We start from the raw sequence: 23467 nt of genomic DNA, 5'->3' as shown, positions 1-23467 counted from the left end.
ATGCGGCCCTTGAAGCGGTCATCTGCGGCCCACTGACCGTGGGAGAGCAGGGAGCAGGCCGAAGGAGGAGCGCCGCACACCCCATCCTGTAGATAGTGCCGCACCATGCACACCACCCGCTCTATAGATAGCTTCACTGGGGCTCCCTCTAGGAATTGAATCCCCAGCCAGAGCGCTCCGCTGAAAGACTAGGCCTCGGACGTAACTGTCCGTATATATACACAGACGTCAGAGGCTCCTCCAGGAGAGGAATCCCCAGTCAAAGTGCCAGCAACGCTTTGGCTGGGGATTCCACTCCTAGAGGGAGCCCCAATGGAGCTATCTATAGGGAGATCTGTGTGGCACTTTCTACAAAGGGGTGTGTGTGGCACTATCTACAGAGGGCACAATCTAAAAAGGGGCTGCCCAATCTTGACATTCGTGTGTCTGCCAAACTCTGCCAACTGAGCAGCCAGATTTAATTTAGCGACACAAACTGGAAAACTGGATTGTAAGCACGTGGAGTAAACTCACAAATTGAATGACCAGCCTATTTTAACCCCTTAGTGACCACCAATACACCTTTTCACGTTCGTCACTAAGGGGCCTTAGGCTAGGCTGACACCTTTTTTTTTTTTTTTCATTATCAAGATTTTTATTTTGTAGCAACAAAAATACAGCATTTATACATTACACAGTTTTGGCAGAAAAATTTGTATCATGTATAACATACAGATTATAACAGTTTATAAACATTATGAAGATGCATAAACCCAAATAGGTGGTAACCTCCCACTCATCTAAAAAGCATATGAATTAAAGTACAGTAGAGCTAACTGTACCCCATATACAGTAAAATAATACCATAGCCAAGAGGACCAGGCCTCAATAAAGTAAACATTGGTATATATAAGTGCCACCGAAAGATTATAACAACAACTCAAGACACTAGACAACAAAGGGAAACACAAACACACATAGCGCATAGAGAAAAAGATCACATAATTTGCTCAGAACCTACCATCAAGCCATAGAGGTAGATCAGTACCACCCCGGAATCCAGACCATACTGCCCAAGTTTGGACAAAGAGCACAGACTTGCCCCTGTCTGCTGACAGTAATTCCTCCATTCTCATTATCCCGTTCACCTCTGTCACCCATTCCGTCAAAGAGGGAACCGTATGAGATTTCCAGTGCCTAGGTATCACCGTTCTCGCCGCAGTCAGAAAATGTCGAAAGATACCCCTTTTGAGGTGTGTGAGAGATCCAGGAACCATGGAGAGTAACCCAATAGATGCCGAAGTCGGAACTTCAATGTGCAAGAGCTTCTTGCCCAAATCAAAAATCTTCCCCCAAAAGGTACGTATCCTGGGACAGTCCCACCAAATATGCAACATGGTTCCAGGAGCTTCCCCACACATCAGCAGACACATCCGGAAATATCTTATGCAGCAAAGCAGGGCAACGATACCACCTAGTGAGTATTTTGTAGTTTTTTTCCTGGGCAAAACAAGACATTGGCAATTTATGGGCTAACAGGAAGGCAGTACCCCATTCCTCTTCAGTATGTTGAACCCCCAACTCTTCGTCCCATGCATTGGTGAAAGACAGTTGAGAAAAAGAACAGCTGGGCAGAAGAACTCCATGCAAATAGGACAATACATGCGAAGGGGCCGTTGGTAAAGATAAATACTTTTCTAAAGGAGTCTTATCCTGTAATAACACCAGACAGTCCCCCAAAGAAGAGAGATAAGAACGCAGCTGTAAGTATGACCACCAGGTTGATCTTCTCCCTGGGCAAACCTCAGAGACTGCATTCATTGACAACATGACACCTTCAGAAGTAAGGGTCTCAGACAGATATCCACCTTTTCTTCTCTCCCAGCAGAGGAATGTATCCATACCCAACGCTGGAGGGAACGAGGGGTTGTCGAAAAGAGGAGTCATAGGACCCGGCCGATTCACCAGGCACGCAGCACCCATGATACGCTCCCATACCACAAGAAACTGACGTGTGAGGAAAGGCAGAGATAGACTATGGCGCTGTAGGACAGTCAACCACGGCAAAGAGGTCAATGCAAGAGGAGACATATCTCTTTCGATACGCACCCATTGCTTACCTGTTTCCGAGCGGAACCAATCCACTACCCTCATAATCAGTGCGGCTTGATGGTATCTTTTAAAGTCTGGAAGACCCGCGCCCCCGTCTATTTTTGGGCGACTAAGGACAGCAAAACGAATGCGAGGCTTAGAGGAACCCCACACAAATTTGGTTATAGCCCTATGTAAGGTCTTGAAAAAACCCGCTGGTATTACAATAGGGACAGTCTGGAAAAGGTATAAGAATTTGGGCAAAATATCCATTTTGACCGCATTAATTCGCCCAAACCATGACATGCGGTTCCCTCCATATTCTGCCAACTCCTTCAAAGTACGTTGAAGAATAGGTGTGTAGTTCAACGCGAACAAATCTGCCTGTTGCGTGGGCACCTGCACCCCCAAGTATTTTAAGGATGTAGATTGCCATTTGAATGGGAAAACCCGAGCGAGATGGGCAGCCATAGAAGCATCCAGAGATATATTAAAGGCCTCCGATTTGGAGTAATTAACTTTAAAATTGCTTAGATGACCAAAACGCTCAAATTCCTCAGTCAGAGATGGCAAAGAGATCATGGGAGTTGTTATAAATACCAGGAGATCGTCTGCATAAAGCGCTAATTTATGATGCTGTGATCCCACCCGTACACCATTAACATCAGGGTTGCCCCGCAGTGCCACTGCCAGGTGTTCCATAACCAGAACATATAATAGAGGCGATAGTGGGCACCCCTGTCTCGTGCCATTAGCAATAGACAAGGAATCAGATAGGAGTCCATTAACACGAACCCGAGCCGTAGGCCTATGGTATAATGCCATTATCCTATCCACCATAGTAGTGCCAAGGCCTACCTGTTTTAGGACACTGCGGAGGAACACCCAATGCACTCTGTCAAAAGCCTTCTCGGCATCAACCGACAGCAAGCACATCGGTATCTTACGGGATTGGAAAAATGAAGTTAAAAGGAGAGTTCTGTTGGTGTTATCCCGTGCCTCCCGACCACATACAAACCCCACCTGATCATCCCGTATCAATCCAGGTAACAACGGTGACAAGCGAGATGCAAGCAACTTTGCGAAAAATATTACATCTACATTAATTAATGAGATGGGTCTGAAGTTAGCGCAAGAGGTTGGGTCCTTGCCAGGCTTTGGTAACAGAGTAATGTGAGCCTCAAGGGACTGGGGTGCAAAGGGACACAAGGAAGACACGGAGTTAAAGACTTTCGTCAAAAAGGGAACCAGTTGAGCCTTAAATGTTTTATAAAATTTGTTGTTAAATCCATCAGGCCCTGGACTCTTGCCCAAGGGTGATTCCTTAATAACATGTTCCACTTCTGATTCCACAAAATCCTCCTCGAGTCCCGAAGCCTCCCCCTCCCCTAAAGGCGGTAAAGCCGTACTATTTACATAATGATCTATTTTGTCCCGCAAAGCCTCAGCCTGCATGTCGTGAAATTGCCCCTTGATGTTATATAAAGTCGAGTAATACTGTTTAAAGCACTCTGTAATACCCACTGGGTCATGAACTTCGCCCCCTGAAGAAGATAGTATTTTAGGGATGTAGGACGCTTGCGTTCGGGGATGTAACATACGCGCTAAAGATCTACCGCACTTGTCCGCAAATTCATATGAGTGTTTTCTCATCCGATCTCTAAACCGGGCGTGTGATTGATCTATAAGAGATCGCAAGGACTCCCTTGCTGTGGTAAGATCCGCAAAAACCTGTGAAGATGGAATTTGTTTATGACATGATTCCAACTCCCTTATCCGAGTCAGGAGACGTGCAATAGAAATCCCTTTCTCTCGCTTCAAACGAGCCCCGTGCTGTATTAGGACTCCTCTAATGACACATTTCAGCGCCTCCCATTGGAGTGGTAAGGAGGTAGGGTCATGTTCATGTACTGCAATAAACCCCTCAAGAGCATCCTTGAGAGCCGACACACATACTGTATCCTTCAATAAATTATCATTAAGTTTCCAAGACCGAAAATTCGGTACCGAGTCAGGAAACGAAAGGGTCAGGAACACTGGGGCATGATCTGACCAGATCATGGGGCCCACAGTAGTACTAGGATGCCAGGTAAGCAAATGGTGACTGATCAAAAAAGCATCTATCCGACTGTACATGTTATGCAAGGGGGAAAAGTACGTATACTCTCTCACCTGAGGGTGTAGAATCCTCCACACGTCGATCAATTGCATGGAATGCATCATAGCCTTTAGTGCCCCCAACTGTGATTTAGGAACAGCAGACCTGCCCGAGGAGGTATCAAGCCTAGGATCAAAGGTCAAGTTAAGATCTCCACCTACAATTAAGACGCCCTCTGTAAACTCTTCCAATTTCTTCAAGAACACTCGCCCCACTCTAGCCTGATCCTGATTGGGAAGGTACAAGTTAGCCAGGGTAAGAATCTTATTGCGCATAGACAATTTTAAAAAGACATATCGACCTCCCGGGTCAACCAAAACATCAATGATTTTATGGGAAAGTGACTTGTGGATACCTATGCTAGCCCCTTTGGACTTGGATTCCGGGTTGGCACTGTGAAACCAAGACGGGAAGTATCTGTTTGTAAATTGTGGCATATGGCCCACCTGAAAGTGAGTCTCCTGTAGGAACAAGATGTGTACTCGTTCTTTATGCATATTATATAAAATTTGTGAGCGTTTTTCCGGGACATTGAGCCCCCTAGCATTGAAGGTACAGACCTTCAATTGCGCCATCAGAGTCTTTACCCCGAGGAGCTCAACAAAAGAATGCACTTAAGGCAGAAGTAAATAGGACAAGACAGACGAGGAGGGGATATACAACAACAAAGACAAACGAACAGGCGAACTAATCGCCCACTCCTTGAGCTACTCAAGGAGAAACACTAACAGACACCGGAATCAACCAGTGAGTCCCTAAGAGGAGAAGTGTCAGGACACAGACTAGCCAGTGCCCCGCACCCCCCCAACCCAGCAATTATATTCAAGCAAGTAATAATAAATTATTACAGTTAGGAAAGGGAAACCAAGGCACTTTGCATAGCACCCAATAGTATTGAGACAAAAGTATGCCGCATTAATATACACCTAGAAATACCTCAACGGAGCATATTCCTATATACATTCAATGTTATCAAAAGTGCATATACTTGTAAGAGGTACAAGGGATTTTAGAAAACCTTAAGCATTCACATCTGAAGCACAATGACATTAATCGAACCATATCAATGGACCCGCAGTGTCCAGCAAAAATAAAATCAGTTGCAACGAGCGGTAACACCAATGTGAGCGGCTATAAGAACACAGACTATATTTGCTTTAAATGAGAAACCCCAGAATTATTGCATTGAACTCTGATAACAGAACACAGAAAAGTCTAAAAAGGATATCAGATCGGTTCAGCTAGGCGACCCTCATGCCTACGACCAGGAGAAGCAGGAGAACGACCTCGCCTACGCGCCCGTGGACGCGGTGGCGGAAAGGGAACATAAGGCCAATCAGGGATGGAGACTCGAGGTACACGGAGAGCAGCGCAGAAGTCCGGAACATCCCCTGGATCCCGAACACTCAATAATGACCCATCTCTGCGGACCTGTAGCTGAAAGGGGTGACCCCAAGAATAAGAGATCTCATGCTCCCTCAATACATCCAACAAAGGACGAAGCACTCTGCGCTTATCCAGAGTCATTTTGGACAAATCCGATAGCAGTTGAATCTTGACCCCTTGCAATAAAACTTCCCCTTTATCACGGGCTTTTCTCATTATCTGCTCCTTGAGAGAAAAAAAATGGACACGACATAGCACATCTCTAGGTCTGGCTGGATCCGGGTTCCGAGGACCCAGGGTCCTGTGGGCTCTATCCAACTCAATAGGATCTGCAGCAAGGCGTCCCAGTAAGGTATTAAAGAGAGATTGTAAAGTAGGGATAAGTTGACCCGGAGAGATATCCTCAGGAATGCCTCTCAGCCGAATGTTGTTGCGACGATTCCGATTCTCATGATCCTCAGCCAAATTAAATAATGCATGAATCTGATGAGAGCGCTGATCTAAACGGGCGTCCTGAGAAACTTGTTGCTGTGAAATAACTGAGACATCGCTCTCCATACGCTGCACCTGATCTGACAATTGGGATAGGTTAGTGGTGAGAGATTGTATCTCAGACTTGTATGTCGTTTCCAGACGATTAACATAACGCTCCATGTCCTGCTTAGTGGGTAAAGCTGATAACTGACGTCTCAAGCCCTGTAAATCATCCCCAAGGGCAGATGCACCTCCCATTGACGTTGAGGGGTGAAGATCCATATCTATATGAGATGTGGAAGGCAGCAATGCAGGACCCAGCACATGCGGGAGGGAAGATGGAGAGACTCGGCCGCCATGACAGGCACCACGTGACACGCAATCCCGCGCAGGCAGCGCCATCACATCCCCAGCAGAACTCGGTGTGACCCCATCTAGCCTGGAGGGAACCATCCCCGATGCACCGGACAATGAAGGAAAGGTACCATCAGTACCTGAAGCAGCAACGCTGGCCGCAGATGAAATCCCCTCAGGGAGCAAGGACTCGGTGCCATCGCGTCTCTCCTCTGTCGGCGCCATCTTGGAGACTGCTCCTGCCCCGGCGTCGGTCAGAAAACGCTGAATAGACCCAGCTGCAGACATCTGCCGAGTATGATAATGAGTCCCCAAAGAGGCCCTGGACTTCCTAACCATCAGGTTAGTAAATAAATGCGCTTTTGATGCTTTTAAATTAGCTTATGATCGGGTTGAAAGGAGTGCAGGCGCGGAGCTCTCAGAAAGCACGTCCGGTCAGCGCCATGTCCAAGCCACGCCTCAGGCTGACACCTTTTCACGTGAGCCTAGTCTAAGTCCTGCACAGGTCTCCCGTGCAGGCAGGAGGCGGGGCTCTGCTGTCTGATGACAAATGAGCTCCTGCTCCAACGCCCGCGATCAAAGTTTACTTCGATCGCGGCCGTTTAACCCGTTAAATGCCGCTGTCAATAGCGACCGCGGCATTTAACTTTGTTTACAGAGGGGGTGAGCTCCCTCTGTCACCCATCGGCGGCCCGCAAAGGTCTCTGATGGGGTGTCATGGCAGCCGGGGGCTTGATAAAAGCCCCCAGGTCTGCCCTGGACATATGCCTATTAGGATGCGCTGGAGGCACGTCCTAACAAATTGCCTGTCAGATTTACACTGACAGGCAATAATGCTCTGGTATACGAAGTATACCAGAGCATTATAGCAGCGATCTGAAGATCACATAGTAAAATCCCCTAGTGGGACTAGTGAAATAAGTCATCAAAGTGAAATAAAGATTATTAATAAAAATTACAGTAAAACAGTAAATAAAACCCTTTTTTTCCATAAAAAATTGTTTTATTTAGTAAAAGTGTAAAAAATAAATAAAAGTACACATATATGGTATCGCCACGACCGTAATGACTCCATTAATAAAGTTAATATATAATTTAAACCGCAAGGTGAACACCGTAAAAAAAAACCACAAAAAACAATGGCGAAATTGCAATTTTTTTCCATTGCCCCCCCAAAAAAGTCATAATAAAAATCAATAAGTGCCATGCACCCCAAAACAGTACCAATCAAAACTACGTCTCGTCCCGCAGAAAACAAGCCCAAAAAATCACTACATTGATGGAAAAATAAAAAAGTTACGGCTCTTGGAAAGCAACGATGCAAAAACAAATAATTTTAGTTCAAAAGTGTATTTATTGTGCAAAAGTCGTAAAAAACATAAAAAAACCTCTACATATGTGGTATCGCCGTAATCGTACCGACCCATAGAATAAAGGTAATGTGTTATTTACGTCGCACTGTGAACGGCGTCAATTTAAAAACGCATGGAACAATGGCGGAATTTCAGTTTTTTTTTTATAATCCCCCCAAAAAAAGTTAAAAAAATTATATGTACCCAAAAATGGTGCTATTAAAAAGTACAACTAATCCCGCAAAAAAACAAGTCCTCATACAGCTATGTAGACGAAAAAATAAAAAAGTTATAGCTCTTTGAATGAGACTATAGAAAAACGAATAAAATAGCTTGGTCATTGGGGCCTAAAATGGGCTGGTCACTAAGGGGTTAAACCTTAATGACCAAGCTATTTTTTACGTTTTTCCATCGTCGCATTCCAAGAGCTATAACTTTTTTATTTTTGCGTCGACATAGCTGTATAAGGTCTTGTTTTTTGCGGGACACGTTGTATTTTTTAATAGCACCATTTTGGAGTACATAGAATTTATTGATTAACTTTTATTAACTTTTTTTGGGGGGAGGGGGAAATGGAAAAAAACCCCCAGAAATGTTGCCACTCTTTTTTGCATCCTAAATCTACGCCGTTTACCGTGTGGTATAAATAACACAATAACTTTATTCAGCAATTGTTACGATTGCAACGATACCAAATTTGTATAGATTTGGTATGTTTTACTACTTTTACACAGTAAACACACTTTTTTTTTTTCAAAATTATTTGTTTTTGTGCCTCCATATTTGAAGAGCCATAACTTTTTTTATTGTTTCCGCTGATGCAGCTGTATGAGGGCTTTTTTTTGCGGGACGACTTGTAGTTTTTATTGCTACCATTTTAGAGTAGATACGACTATTTGGTCACTTATCAAATTTTTTTTTTTTTTTAAAGCAGGATTTACAGAAAACAGCAATTTTTCCACTCTTTTTTACGGGGTTCACCGTGCAGGTTAAATAATGTAATATCTCTATATTTGGGGTCGTTACGGATGCGGCGATACCAAATATGTATGACTTTTTTACTTTATTTTGTTAATAGTAAAGCATTTTGTAAGGGGAAAAAGTGGGTTTTTTATTTTATTTTTTTTATTAACTTTGTTAAACTTTTTTTTTTTTTTACTAGTCCCACTGGGGGACTTTAATATGCGATCATCCCGATCGGATGATCGCATATTAAAGTCCCCCAGTGGGACTAGTAAAAAAAAAAAGTTTAACAAAGTTAATGAAAAAAATAAAATTATAATATTTTAGAATACTTTTGTATTGCAGTGTATTACTGCCTGTCCGTTTAAAACGGACAGGCATCTGCTAGGCCATGCCTCTGGCCCGTCAAATTCAATTTTTTTCTATGTGCAACCCATCTACCTGGCTGAGTTTGAGACCCCTGCTATAGAACAAGGCTCCACTGATCCAGAGTCCAGTGGTGATCCATCTGACGCTTGGCATTTTGCTTGGTAGGCTTGCAAGCAGCTGCTCGGCCATGGAAACCCATGCTGCCATGAAGCGCCTGACGTACACTTTTTGTGTGTATGTTAATGTCAGAGGAGGTTTGGATCTTTTGCAGTTATTGAGCCAGCAGAACGTTGGTGACTTTTATGAACTATGCGCCTCAGCATTCGGCAACCCCACTGTGTGGTTCACGTGTGATTCCTAAATGCTTCCACTTTACAATAATACCACTAACAGCTGATTGTGGAATATCTAGTAGGGAAGAAATTTGACGAACTCTCTTGTTGAAACGGTGGCATCCTATTACAGGACTACGCTCAAACGCTGAGCTCTTTAGAACGACTCATTCTTTCACAAATGTTTGTGAAGGCAGACTGCATGGCTAGGTGCTGGATTTTATACAGCGGTGTCCCAATACTTTTGTCCATAGAGTGTACGTCCTTGGCAGGGAAAGAGTTAATGTTTTTGTAACCAAAGATCAATGTATAGTTGTACTTACCATTTTTTGTGGCACTGATGCATAGTTAGGGAATCCTAGAACGTCATTCAAAAAATTTGTGTCACAATTTCTTCCAACCCAGAGGTAAAATTTCTAAAAAAAAGAAATTAAAAAAAAAAAAGAAGTAAAAAAATATAACATTTGGATTTGTAAAGATTACAATTGCTTGTTGTAAAATGTTACAAATATAAGAGGAGGAAATACAGTATAAAGTATATGCCTGACATTCTAATAAAACTAGACTATTATGCATTTTGCAACAATCTAAAAATAGCCTTAATCTAGATCTACTTGGAGGTGCCAAGCAGTGACACAGCAGTGAACACATTATTGCTCAGAAATACATACGAATAAAAACAGAGCAGCAATGCAAAAAATGTTCATACTTTAAAGGCATTATCCGAGTGATTTAAACTTTTTTTTTTTACGTACAGCTGAAAATGCCCTGAAATAAAAAAAAAAAAAAACAAAAGGGGGCTCATCTATTCTTTCCCTGGCGACCCGACGCTGATGCTCTGACGGTCCTCCAGATGTTGGTGTACATGCGAGCACAATGTGAACGCTGCTGCCAGACGGCTCCGTGGTCATGCGTTGTATTCCTGGCATGAACCCTCAGCGTTGGGCGACATGATGCGAGGAATACCATTTGTCACAGCTGAGCCCTCTGATTAGCTGCAGCGGTCACACGTTGCCCGAATGTACACGAACCGCCCCAGGAATGCCGAAGCGTCAGCTTTGAAACACCGAAGGAAAGAATAGGTGAGCACTAATTCTATATTTTTCTTTAGGAGATTTGAAGCAGTTCGTAAAAATGGTTAACTACCTGAATAACCACATTAACCCTTAAGGAATGGCCTATTTTTGGCCTTCTTGACCAAGTAATAATTTTTTTTTTCCCCCATTGCCACATTCCAAAAGCCATAACGTTTAGGCTGGGTTCACACGACCTATTTTCAGACGTAAACGAGGCGTATTATGCCTCGTTTTACGTCTGAAAATAGGGCTACAATACGTCGGCAAACATCTGCCCATTCATTTGAATGGGTTTGCCGACGTACTGTGCAGACGACCTGTCATTTACGCGTCGTCGTTTGACAGCTGTCAAACGACGATGCGTAAAAATACAGCCTCGTCAAAAGAAGTGCAGGACACTTCTTTCAGACGTAATTTGAGCCGTTCTTCATTGAACTCAATGAAGCACAGCTCAAAATTTACGGCTGTCAGAGAAGCCTTGCAAAATGCGAGGAGGAGCATTTACGTCTGAAACGAGGCAGCTGTTTTCTCCTGAAAACAGTCTGTCATTTCAGACGTAAAAGCCTGCTATCGTGTGAACATACCCTATACTGTCGACATTGTGGTATTAGGGCTTTTTTCTATGTGGGTTTTAGTTTTTATTGAAACCAATTTTGGGGGAAACTATTTATTGATTAACTTTTACTCATTGGTTTTTGGGCAGATGGGGAGGGGGGGGCGACTATACCACCATTGTTTTTTGCTGTTAAACAACTGGGAACGCGACTGTCAATTACAGCCAGGCTTCTGCTCACACGACCACTAAGACAATACTATTATACCCTATTACAGATAGTAGGCCACAATTAGGACATAATAGTTTGTCCATTTACAGGAAGGGGTTACTTATGTGGGAAAGTATGCATTTCCCTGTATATGGATCACTCCAAGGGCATTACATTTCTGTTACATCACACATGAAAATATAATTTATGTTTAACCATTTTGCTGCCAGGGGATATCTAGAGAATTTTGACACTTGATATACACAAATAAATTAGAAAAAATAAAAAACAATACTATATCCCAATATATATATATTTTCTGAAAGAAGACACCTGACATAATATTGTTTGATTACTTAGTAAAAAACAATTCTAACTCCTTCCCGACCGCCCACTGTCTTTTGACGTCAGGCGGTGCAGGTGCCTAATCTACAGAGACGTCTTTTGGCGTCGCTGTAGATCAGGCTGATGAGCGCTCGTGTGAGCGCTCATCCTCTAAGCAGGAGCTGCAACTAACAGCTCCTGATCTTAGAGCAGCCTCCTGAACACAGCTGGGGTCGGCAAACATTCGGACCCCAGCTGTTTAACCCTTTGATTACCGTAGTCCGTGACCGCGGCATGATCAAAGGGAAATCCCCTCTTTGATCGCATCACCGGAACGCTGGTGATGCGATCAAACACCGGGGAATCCCTCTGCAGTCAGCCCTGGGGACCTACAAAGGACCCCAGGGCTGTCTGTTCCGTGTGCCTGCTGTTCGGGCACACTATGTGCTTCCCGATCAGCAGCCTGTGTCATAGTGACACAGTGTAATGTATTAGCGTACAGGAGAATGCTAATACATAACAAGTAAAAAAAGTTACAAATAAAGTTATCCCTTGATGGGATTAAAAAAAAACAGGAACAAAACAAATAAATAAATAAAAAAAAAGTCCCAAAAAGAGTCTTTATTTTGCATAAAATACATTTCATTGCCCCTACACTAAATAAAAACAAAAAACCTACACATATTAGGTATCTACACGACCGTAATAACCTGAAAAATTAATCTAATGGGTTATTTAGCGTGATCGGGATAAAAAATAAAAGCAAAAAAACAATTCCGAGAATCGCTTTTTCCTATATTCATGCCGTAAAAAAATTTTTTTACTCCCAAACTGTGGGGGAAAAAAAATATACTATTTCTCTCGCATAAAACAAGGCCTCATACAGCCACGTCAATGAAAAAATAAAAAAAAGTTATGGCTGCTGAAGCGCAGGGAGGCAAAAACAGAAAAATTGAGCTGGTCATTAAGGTCTTTTCAGGCCCGGTCATTAAGGGGTTAAATATGTACAGACCAATTAGATGCCTTAACCCCTTCCCGACATTTGTCGTAAGTATAAGTCATGGAAAGCCAGTGCTTCCCGCAAAATGTCCTATACTTACGACAAATGTTTGGCACCGGCTCAGAAGCCGAGTCGGCGCCATAATCGCCGGATCTCAGCTGTATCTGACAGCTGACATCCGGCTGTAATGGCGGGGACCGAAATTAGCTTAGATCCCCGCCATTAACCCCTTAAGTGCAGCGCTCAAACGCGATCGCTGCACTTAAGGTGTTTGCAGCTCATCGGAACCCCAGCAATGAAATTGCCGGGGTTCCGGTGGCTGCAATGGCAACCGGAGGCCTAATACTGGCCTCCCGGTCTGCCTAGCACCGAAGCCGGTCAAGATCCGCCCGGCGGCGGAGCCTGATCGGCTTCCGTAGCCGCCGGCAAGATGGCGCCGGCTCAGGAGCTGATCCGGCGTCATCACCAGTAATGGCAGGAACCGGAGCTAGCTCCGATCCCTGCCATTAACCCCTTCGATGCAGCAATCGAAAGTGATTGCTGCATCGTAGCGGTTACTAGCAGATCGCCAGCCCTGACAGGATATCAGGACTGGCGACTGCTGCCATGGCAACAGGAGACACAATGGTCTCCTGCTCTGCCATTACGGAAGCCGATTTAGGTAGTGCAATGTATTAGAAAAAAAAAAAAATCTGACCGTTGGAACTTCAAGTCCCCTAGTGGGACTTGAAAAAGTGTAAGGGTCAAAAAAAAGGGTCAAAAAAAAGGGTCAAAAAAAAGGGTCAAAAAAAAGTGTCAAAAAAAAGTGTCAAAAAAAAGTGTCAAAAAAAAGTGTCAAAAAAAAGTGTCAAAAAAAAGTGTCAAAAAAAAAGTGCAACAAATAAAAGTTTGAAAACAATAAAAGTTTCAAGTAATAAAATAAAACACAATCCCCCTTTTACTCTTATCAAGTCCATTATTATTGAAAAATAATAATAAAACATACGTATTTGGTATCGAGGTATCAAAATATTATATTATTTATTGCACGCGGTGAACAGCGTAAAAAAAAAAAACCGTAAAAAACTTTACCAGAGTTTCTGTTTTTTGGTCACTTTGCCCTACAAATATTAGAATAAAAAGTGATCAAAAAGTCGCACCTATAAAAACTATAGCTCGTCCCGCAAAAAAGAAGCCCCGTCGACAAAAAAATTAAAAAGTTATGGTTCTCACAACTTGGCGACAGAAAAAAGACATTCTTTTTACAAAAGTAATTTTATTGTGCAAAAAGTTATAAAAAAGTGCTTTAAATTAGGTATCGCCGGAATCGTACTGACCCGCAGAATAAAGTTAACGTAATTTATAACGCATGGTGAACGCTGTATAAAAAAAACAAAAAAAGCTGTGCCAGAATTGCGTTTTTTTGTTTACCTGGCCTCCCAAAAAATAGGATAAAAGGTGATCATAAAGTCGCATGTACCCCAAAATGGTACCAATAATAACTACAGCTCGTCCCACAACAAACCAGCCCTCACACCACTACGTCTATGAAAAATAAAATTAGTTATGGCTCCAATAAGTCAGGAAATAAAAAAATGTGCAGGTCCGAGGGGAACATTTCTTCTGTTTCAAGAGGCGATTTATCAAGGACCTAAAATTAGGGAACCAGGAAGACGAGAGCCCAAACATATCCGCTGGAAGCGATGGTGCCCGTATGATACCAGGACAACACTTTCCCAGCAAAATTCCCCAAACTGCAAAGTTGCGGAGTGTGGATCAAAAGGGGGATAAGAAAGGACGCCATTTATCAGTGCGACACCGGCCTGTGCAGAAAGTATTGCTTCACAGCGTAACACACATCTATGGATCATTTTATTGTTTTTTTACCCCATTATTATACTACCTGACTATGCCCCTTATATACTCCGCCCGGCTTACATGTACCCCCACATTATAAATGGAAACATCAGCAATACTCAAATAAATCTACTACCAAGCAAAATCCGCTCTCCAAAAGGCAAATGGTGCTCCCTCCACTCTGAACCCTACAGCGTGCCCTAACAGCAGTTTCCTTCCACATATATGGCATCATCATACCCGGGAGAACCCTTTTAACAATTTTTGGGGTGTGTGTCTCCAGCGTCATAAGCTGGGCATGACATATTTGCCACTGAATGGCATATCTAGGGAAAAATATACATTTTTAATTTGCACTATCCGCAGTGCAATCATTTATGGAAAAGACCTGTGGGGTGAAAATGCTCACTACACCCCTTAATAAATGCCTTGAGGGGTGCAGTTTCCATAATGGGGGTCACTTCTCAGGGGTTTCTTTTTATTATTTCACATCTGAGCCTCTGCAGTTGTGAACCAATACTTTGTAAATCGCCAAATTAGGCCTCAATTTGACATGGTACGCTTTCACTCCTGAGCCTGGTCGAATGTCCAGGCAAAAGATTAGGGCCCCATGTAGGGTGTTTCTAAAACCAGGAAACCCAGCATAATAATTGGAGAGTGGTCTTGTTATGGTGGCACAAGCTGGGCACCACATATTTGCATATCTACGGAAAAAAATCCCATTTTCACTCTGCAACATCGAGTGCACACCAATTTCTGCTGAACACCTGCAGGGTTAAAATGCTTACTACACCCCTAGGTAAATGCATTGAGGGGTGTAGTTTCCAAAATTGGGTCACTTCTGGGGGGTTTCCACTGTTTTGGGCCCAGAAGCGCCCAGAAACCAATCCAGAAACATCTGCACTCCAAATGGCGATCCTTCCCTTCTAAGCCTTGCCGTTTGCCCAAACAAGCAGTTTATGACCACATATGTGGTATTGCCGTACTCGGGAAAAATTGCTTTACAAATGTTGGGTTCTTTTTTTTCCTTTATTTGTTGAGAAAATAAAAAAAATTGCGCTAAAGCTACGTCGTATAGAGGCGTGGCTTAGCGGCGTATGTGAGTGGAGGCATAAACCGGAGCTCCCGCTGCCGATATCCTACAGATCATCCTAAGACTCACTTCTCCTACCGGAGACATACCTGGGGAGAGAGGGGAAACTGTGGCGATCAGGGAGACGTAATTCTGGACGCATCGGAGGTTGTGATGACCCGGTTCAGGAGATCTAAGACGGCAGAGGACGGTGAGCTGGGGGCGCAAGATGGCGCTGACATGTGCTCATACGCAGTGAGCAGGGATGTGAGAGGGGCGGCGGCATCGCGGTTGGAGCGTTTTGCCAGAAGAACCCCTGTGAAAGGTGATAAGAGGGAAAGGATGGCGGATGGAGGGAAGGAGCAGGCTGGCCGTTCAGGATCCAGATTTGAACTGCTGCGAGCGCAAATGGAGGCAGAGGAGGAGGAGAATGGGGAGACTGTTTCAGATGACTCAGGAGGAGGATTAGATCGGGGCGTACAGACTCTGGACAAACCGGGCCCAACGCTGGCAGATGTTTTTTCGGCGGTAAGCCTGAGCAATAGCACACTAGCTAAACTTAACTGCAAGGTGGGGGGAATTAAGGAAGATTTGTCCATAATACGTCATGATCTTCAGAAAGTGTCGGAACGTACGACAGCGGTGGAGGGTCGAGTCAGTGAATTAGAAGACAGAATACTGCCTATGAGAAGAGAGGTGAATGCTGTGGCGGTGGACGTTACGTATCTTTTATCAAAAACCGATGACTTGGAGAACCGTTTACGTCGAAACAATGTCAGGATGGTGAGCATTCCTGAAAAAGTTGAGGGGTCCAATCCAGATGCCTTCTTCGAAAAATGGCTATTGGAGGTTTTTGGCAAGGAATCGCTAACCCCATTGTTTGCGGTGGAAAGAGCCCATAGAGTGCCCACACGACCGGGCCCACCTGGAAGGCCACCGCGACCGGTGCTAGTAAAATTGCTTCATTATAAGGACAGAGATCTGATCCTTCGGCAGGCCCGAGAAAGGCAAGACATAAGAGTGAACGGGGTGAAAGTGTCGTTCTATCCGGATTTCTCTGCGGAAATACAGAAACGGAGGATGCAATTCCTGGACATTAAAAGACGACTGAGGAATCTTCGAGTTCAGTACTCCATGTTGTATCCGGCTAAGCTCCGAGTGGCGGCGTTGGGATCCGTACAGTTCTTCGAAAATCCGAAAGATGCGTTACGATGGCTGGACAGTCACGAGGCTCGCTTACGGCATGATCCGGAGGAAGCGGCGGCGTGATCAACAAGTGGATGGATGAAGTTGGGACTATGGTGGGAGGAAGATGACTCGCACAGGAATATAAGGCATTATTTTCTGCATTTATATGATGGTTTTTTGTTAAGATGATGTCTATATCTCATTGTTGGCGGGAGGAGAGGAAAGATGCTGTCAGTTTAAGGGCAGTACTGGATATAGGAGTCATAAAAATGCTACTTGTTTAATGAGGAGAAGGTGGCGGGAGGTTCTTGGTTTTTGAGGTTAAATTGTGGAAACAGATGGATTTCTACAATGTGAAAGGGAAGCTGTATGGTCATAGTGGTGAAGTTTTCTTCACCAGCCCGGGCCCTCTGAGGAGGGTACGCTTATGGAAAGTTGAGTGGGAGGGGGTGGTGGGAGGGGGGATGTTTGGGAGGGAAAGGGAGTTTGAAACGCAGTACGCTCTGATTGTCATTGGGAGTAACGGAAATAGCCACTGTCAAATGCAAGAAAGATTCAGATGGGGGGTAGGGTAAATCTTCTGTCCTGGAATGTGAGAGGTATGGGGGAGGTAACAAAAAGGCGAGCTATCTTTGAATACCTGAAAGGACAGTATGCTGGAGTGATGGGTTTGCAGGAAACTCATCTTACTACTGACACGGTGCAACAGGCGCATAGGGTTTGGATCCGACATAGTTTCCATTCCTTTCATTCTACATACTCAAGGGGGGGGGGTTAGCCTCCTGGTTCATAGGGATGTGCCTTTTAGCTGTATAGATTCCTTTAAAGATAGGGCAGGTAGATATGTTGGGGTGCACTGTAAATTGTTTAACTGGGAATGTATAATTGTGGTGTTATATGTGCCTCCCCCGTACTCTGTGGGTCCGATGAGAGAGGTGCTGGAGAAACTGGCTGGGTGGCCTATGATACAGACTATATTGATGGGAGATTTCAACAACATAATGAACAAAGGGTGGGATAAATTTCCAAAAGGGGGAGGGGTGGGGGATATTGGCCTGACGAGATTCGGACAGTACATGATGGAAGTTGGGTTTACGGATATTTGGCGGGCAAAATGGCCCTCTGCTATGCAATATTCGTGTGTATCATCTACATATGGATCATTATCACGAATAGACCTAATGTTTAATAATGGAATGGGGATGGAATGTGTGGAAGGGGTGGAATACTTACCACGAGCACTGTCTGATCACTCTCCGATGCTACTTAAGCTCCGAACAAGTTCAGAGATGGGGGGTTTGAGAATGCACTGGAGGTTGAACCCGTTCTGGATACGATTGGTGGGAGAGGAGATAATAAATATGAGTCTGCGAGAATACTTTGAGTTCAATAAAGGTACGGTCCCTACGGATATTTTATGGGATGCTATGAAGGCGAATATAAGGGGAGTGTATATACGGGAGATCTCGCTCATTAAAACTAAGTCACGACAAGTGGGTCAACATCTGACAGATAGGGTCACAGTAACAGAGGAGAGGCACGTCACTAATAACACTGCGGAAACACTAGCCCAATGGAAGGTTGCTCAGAAATTGCTTAGGGAACATCAGCTGGAACAAGCAGCTAATAAAAGATTATTTTTACAACAAAAATACTATGAGGAGGGCGAAATGGCGGGCAGAATGTTAGCAAATATGGCACGGCCGATGCGGGAAAGTGCGTTCATTCATCAGTTGCGGACAGCGCACGGGACTCTGGTGGGAGAAACAGGGGATATATTAGAGGTGTTAACATCATTCTACATGGAACTGTACCGCACTAAGGTGGACTATTCGGAGGATATGCTGTCAGAATATCTGGCAGAAATGACATGGGTTACCCTGGGGGAGGAGGAGAGAGAGGGATTGGAGGAGCCAATTACGCTAGATGAAATACAGGAAGCGTTAAGTTCTATGGCAAACGAAAAGGCTCCAGGGATAGATGGTATACCCACTGAATTGTATAAAACATATGGAGAGGCGGTTCTGCCGGAGTTACTGGAGGTGTTCCAGGATAGTTTCACCAGGGGGCGTTTACCGCAGACAATGTACGAAGCCGTTATAGTCGTAATCCCCAAGGAAGGGAAAGACCGGAAACAACCTGACTCATACAGACCGATATCTCTATTAACCACGGACATAAAATTTTTAGCAAAAGTACTGGCTAATAGGCCGTCGCGAGTAGTGACTAAAATTGTGGGGACGGATCAGTCGGGATTCATGCCATCGCGCTCTACAGCAGTTAATCTACGTAGACTTTTTTTGAATTTGCAGACAGATGATCCGGAGGCGAGGGGTAGAGCAGTGCTGTCTTTGGATGCCGCCAAGGCATTTGATAGTGTGGAATGGGGGTATCTGTGGACTGTCTTGGAACGGATCGGCTTTGGAAGGAAATTTATAAAATGGGTACAATTATTATATAAGGAGCCGGTAGCTAGGATAAGAGCAAATGGAAGGATGTCAGATTCCTTCAGACTAGAGAGGGGGACGCGACAGGGATGCCCACTTTCGCCACTACTATTTGCGCTGGCAATTGAACCCCTAGCCAATATGGTAAGACAACATCCAGGGATAGAAGGGTTTCGTTGTGGGGAGCTGGAGGAGCGCATAGCACTATATGCGGACGATATCTTGATGTTCCTGGGGGAAATAGATTACTCATTGCCAGTGATAATTAATGTATTGGAGCGATTTGGTAGATTCTCAGGACTAAAAATTAATTGGAATAAGTCGGTGTTGTTGCCACTCCAGCCAGTGGATACGCCGTTGGTGATTGGAGGAATTGAGGTACCGTGTGTACAGAAATTTAAGTACCTGGGAATCATGATATCGGCGAGGGTGCAGGACTTTATTGAGTTGAATGTGATACCATTGTTGAGCAAACTCACGGATAAGACCAAAATATGGCTCGGGCTACCACTGTCAGCATTGGGTCGAGCAAATCTCATCAAAATGATTCTGATGCCCCAGGTTCTTTATGTGGTGCATAATGCCCCAGTGTGGTTGCCTAAAAATACTGGTTCAGGAGAATTCATAACTTGTTTAGGGACTTGGTGTGGAAAAGGGGGATCCCCAGGATAAAACTGGAAAAGCTACAACTACCAGTGGAACAGGGAGGGTTAGCTATTCCGAATGCATGGATATATTATCTAGCGGCTCAATTACAACACTTTAAGGGCTGGAAGAATAGGGAGGAGTGGGATTCTAGTGGGAAACTGGTGTATTATTTGGGTCAGAGAACGGATGTATTAGAGGCCATGGAATCTCATAAATTAAGGAGGGAAGCAAGAGGGAAGCCGACTTTACTATTAATACATAGAGTTTGGTGGGAAAGTAAGAAGTTATTGGGGGTTACAGGATGCTCCAATTACATGCCTTTATGGGGCAATCCATACCTATGGGAATTTAATATGCTGGAAGGATTTCAGGATTGGGAACACGCAGGGATCAGATATGTACACCAGCTGTATGACGGAGGTATTTTTAAGCTCTTTGCTCAAATACAGGAGGAGTTTGGATTCCCACATCGGCTGTTCTACCAATATCTTCAATTAAGGCATGCGGCGCAGGCTCAAGAGAGACTGGTGGATTTGAGTTGTTCCACCATGGGAGGGATGGAGCAGGTACTAGGGGCAAAAGACACTAAAGGGATTATTTCAGTGCTATATAGTACGCTACTCTCTAGATTTCTGGGAGATCCGCTGGTGGAGATCAGACGTAAATGGGAAGAGGATGTAGGGCTTATAGGGGATGATGAATGGGAGGAGATACTTGGATCATCTAAAAGACTCTATTAGTGTAGCGCACAGGAGGTCACAACTTTTACTATTACATAGGGTGTATAGGGCGCCTAAGGTGCTATGGCAAATGCGCATTAGATCAACTAAGGAATGTCCCAGGTGCATGTTTGATGGGGCGGACAAAAAACATATGTTTTGGAGCTGCCCGCTGCTAGATGGCTATTGGAAGGAAGTTAAAAGTATGGTGTCTAAAGTATATGGGAGAGATTTCCCAATAGAACCTAAAATATTCTTATTGGGCTGTATTGGGGAGGAAGGAGGGGATGGAGTGGAGCTACTGTCTATTAAAAAGATTTTGTATCATGCTAGGAAGCTAATCACAAAATATTGGCTGCAGGCGGATCCCCCGGAGGTAGCTGAACTGGTTGGATATGTTAACCACACGGTATCACTGGAACATCGGATATATCTGAAAAGAGGGACAATTCAGAAACACGAGAAACAATGGGGTAAACGGGTACACGCCTATGGCAATGCGGATCACTAGATGAGATTTGGAAGGGGGCTGACACACATACATGTTTAAGGTCTGGTGGAATATCGGTTTACTATGCAGGAGACATGAAGGAGGAGGAGTGGTTTGAAGAATCAGGAAAGAGAGGGGGTACTGCGAGAGAGGGGGGTAGTTCAGTTGGGGGGGGGGGGAAGTAGGTGGAGATGTAACCAAAGATGCTGTATACATGCCATAAAGCACTTGAAGAGATTTCGCATTACTTAAGAGATGTTATGTTATTTCTATTTTCTTTGTTTTCTGTAAATTACTGTAGGAAATGTAAAGGCTGTATAACAGATGTTGTATTATCAATAAAAACTTGTTTGATTTTAAAAAAAAAAAGCTACGTCTTATTGAAGAAAAATGATTGTTTTTATTTTCACTGCCCAATTCTAATAAATTCTATGAAACATCTGTGGGGTCAAAACGCTCACTACACCCCTAGATGAATTCCACAAGAGGTGTAGTTTCCTAAATGGAGTCACTTTTTGGGCATTTTCATTGTTTTGTCCCCTCAGGGGCTTTGCAAATGTGACATGGCCTCCGCAAACCATTCCTGCTAAATGTGATCTCCAAAAGCCAAATAGTGCTCTTTCCCTTCTAAGCCCCGCCGTGTGTTCAAACAGCTGTTTATTACCACATGTGGGGTATTGTTTTACTCGGGAGAAATTGCTTTGCAAATTTTACGGTGCTTTTTCTCCTTCAGTCCTTGTGGAAATGAGAAAAAATTAGCTAAACCTACATTTTCTTTGAAAAAATTTAGATTGTCATTTTCAGGGCCTACTTCCAATAATTGATGCAAAAAACCTGTGGGGTCAAAACGCTCACTATACCCCTAGATAATTTCCTCAATGGGTGTAGTTTCCAAAATGGGGTCACTTGTGGGGGGTTTCCACTGTTTTGTCCCCTCAGGGGCTTTGTAAATGAGACATGGCCTCCGCAAACCATTCCTGCTAAATTTGAGCTCCAAAAGCCAAATAGCGCTCTTTCCTTTCTAAGCCCTGCCGTGTGTCCAAACAGCCGTTTATTACCACATGTGGGGTATTGTTTTACTCGGGAGAAATTGCTTTACAAATTTTGCGGTGCTTTTTCTCCTTTAGTCCTTGTGGAAATGAGAAAAAAAAAATAAAAAAAAAAAATCGCTAAACCTACATTTTCTTTGAAAAAAATTAGATATTCATTTTCACGGCCTACTTCGAATAATTTCTGTAAAAAACCTGTGTGGTCAAAATGCTCACTATACCGCTAGATAATTTCCTTGAGGTGTGTAGTTTCCCAGATGGGGTCACTTTTGGGGGATTTTCACAGTTTTGGCACCGCAAGAACCCTTCAAACCTGACATGGTGCCTAAAATATATTCTAACAAAAATCAGGCCCCAAAATCCACTAGGTGCTCCTTTGCTTCTGTAGCCTGTGCTTCAGTCCAGTAACACGCTAGGGCCACATGTGGGATATTTCCTAAAACTGCAGAAACTGGGCAACAAATATTGGGTTGCATTTCTCTGGTAAAACCTTCTGTGTTATAAAAAAAAAATTGTATTAAAAATGTATTGCTGCAAAAAAATATGAAATTTGTAAATTTCACCTCTACTTTGCTTTAATTCCTGTGAAATGTGTAAAGGGTTAAGACATTTTCTAAATGCTGTTTTGAATACTTTGAGGGGTGAAGTCTTTAAAATGGGGTGACTTTTTTGGGGTTTCTAATATATAAGGCCCTCAAAGCCACTTCACAACTGAACTGGCCCCTGTAAAAATAGCCTTTTGAAATTTTCTTGAAAATGTGAGAAATTGCTGCTGAAGTTCTAAGCCTTGTGATGTCATAGAAAAATAAAAGGATGTTCAAAAAACGATGCCAATCTAAAGTAGACATATGGGGGATGTTAATTAGCAACAATTTTGTGTGTTATAACTGCCTGTCTTACAAGCAGATACATTTAAATCGAGAAAAATGCTAATTTTTGCAATTTTTCGCTAAATTTTGGTGTTTTTCACAATTAAAAACTGAACATATCGAGCAAATTTTGCCAGTAACTTAAAGTGCAATGTGTCATGAAAAAACAATCTCAGAATCGCTTGGATAGGTAAAAGCATTCCGGAGTTATTACCACATAAAGTGACACGTCAGATTTGAAAAATGAGGCTCTGTCAGGAAGGTCAAAAGTGGCTAAAGAGGGAAGGGGTTAAAATACCCACTATAGGTATTTTTGGTAACTATATGCTACTTTAACTTTAGCGGGGTTGTATAGCTTTATGGCGCTACATAGAAGGAGCATCACAGACACCAAGGAAAAGCACGGGAATAACAAACTGGCGTCAGGAGACAGAAGTACAGTATATTACAAATATAAGTGCTAGAATTATTAATCTGTCTCCCTCATAATTAAAAGTAGAACGTGATTAGCAGCTCACAGAGAAAAA

The 23467-nt window shown here is 43.6% G+C and overlaps 1 protein-coding gene across 2 annotated transcripts in view; it reads right to left on the bottom strand.

Moving 5' to 3' along the window:
* The window catches only part of SEC24B (SEC24 homolog B, COPII component), a 116628-nt gene that overhangs the window by 11188 nt on the left and 81973 nt on the right, over window positions 1-23467 (bottom strand). For both annotated transcript variants that reach the window (XM_075860519.1, XM_075860520.1), the window contains one exon: window positions 9782-9874. In XM_075860519.1, coding sequence (XP_075716634.1) covers window positions 9782-9874 — 93 coding nt within the window. The remainder of the gene's footprint in view (window positions 1-9781; window positions 9875-23467) is intronic.

This window comes from Rhinoderma darwinii, chromosome 1 (assembly GCF_050947455.1).
Source record: "Rhinoderma darwinii isolate aRhiDar2 chromosome 1, aRhiDar2.hap1, whole genome shotgun sequence".
Lineage (NCBI taxonomy): Eukaryota > Metazoa > Chordata > Amphibia > Anura > Rhinodermatidae > Rhinoderma > Rhinoderma darwinii.
Note: the sequence above shows the minus strand (reverse complement) of the source record. Positions and strands in the feature narration are given on the sequence as shown.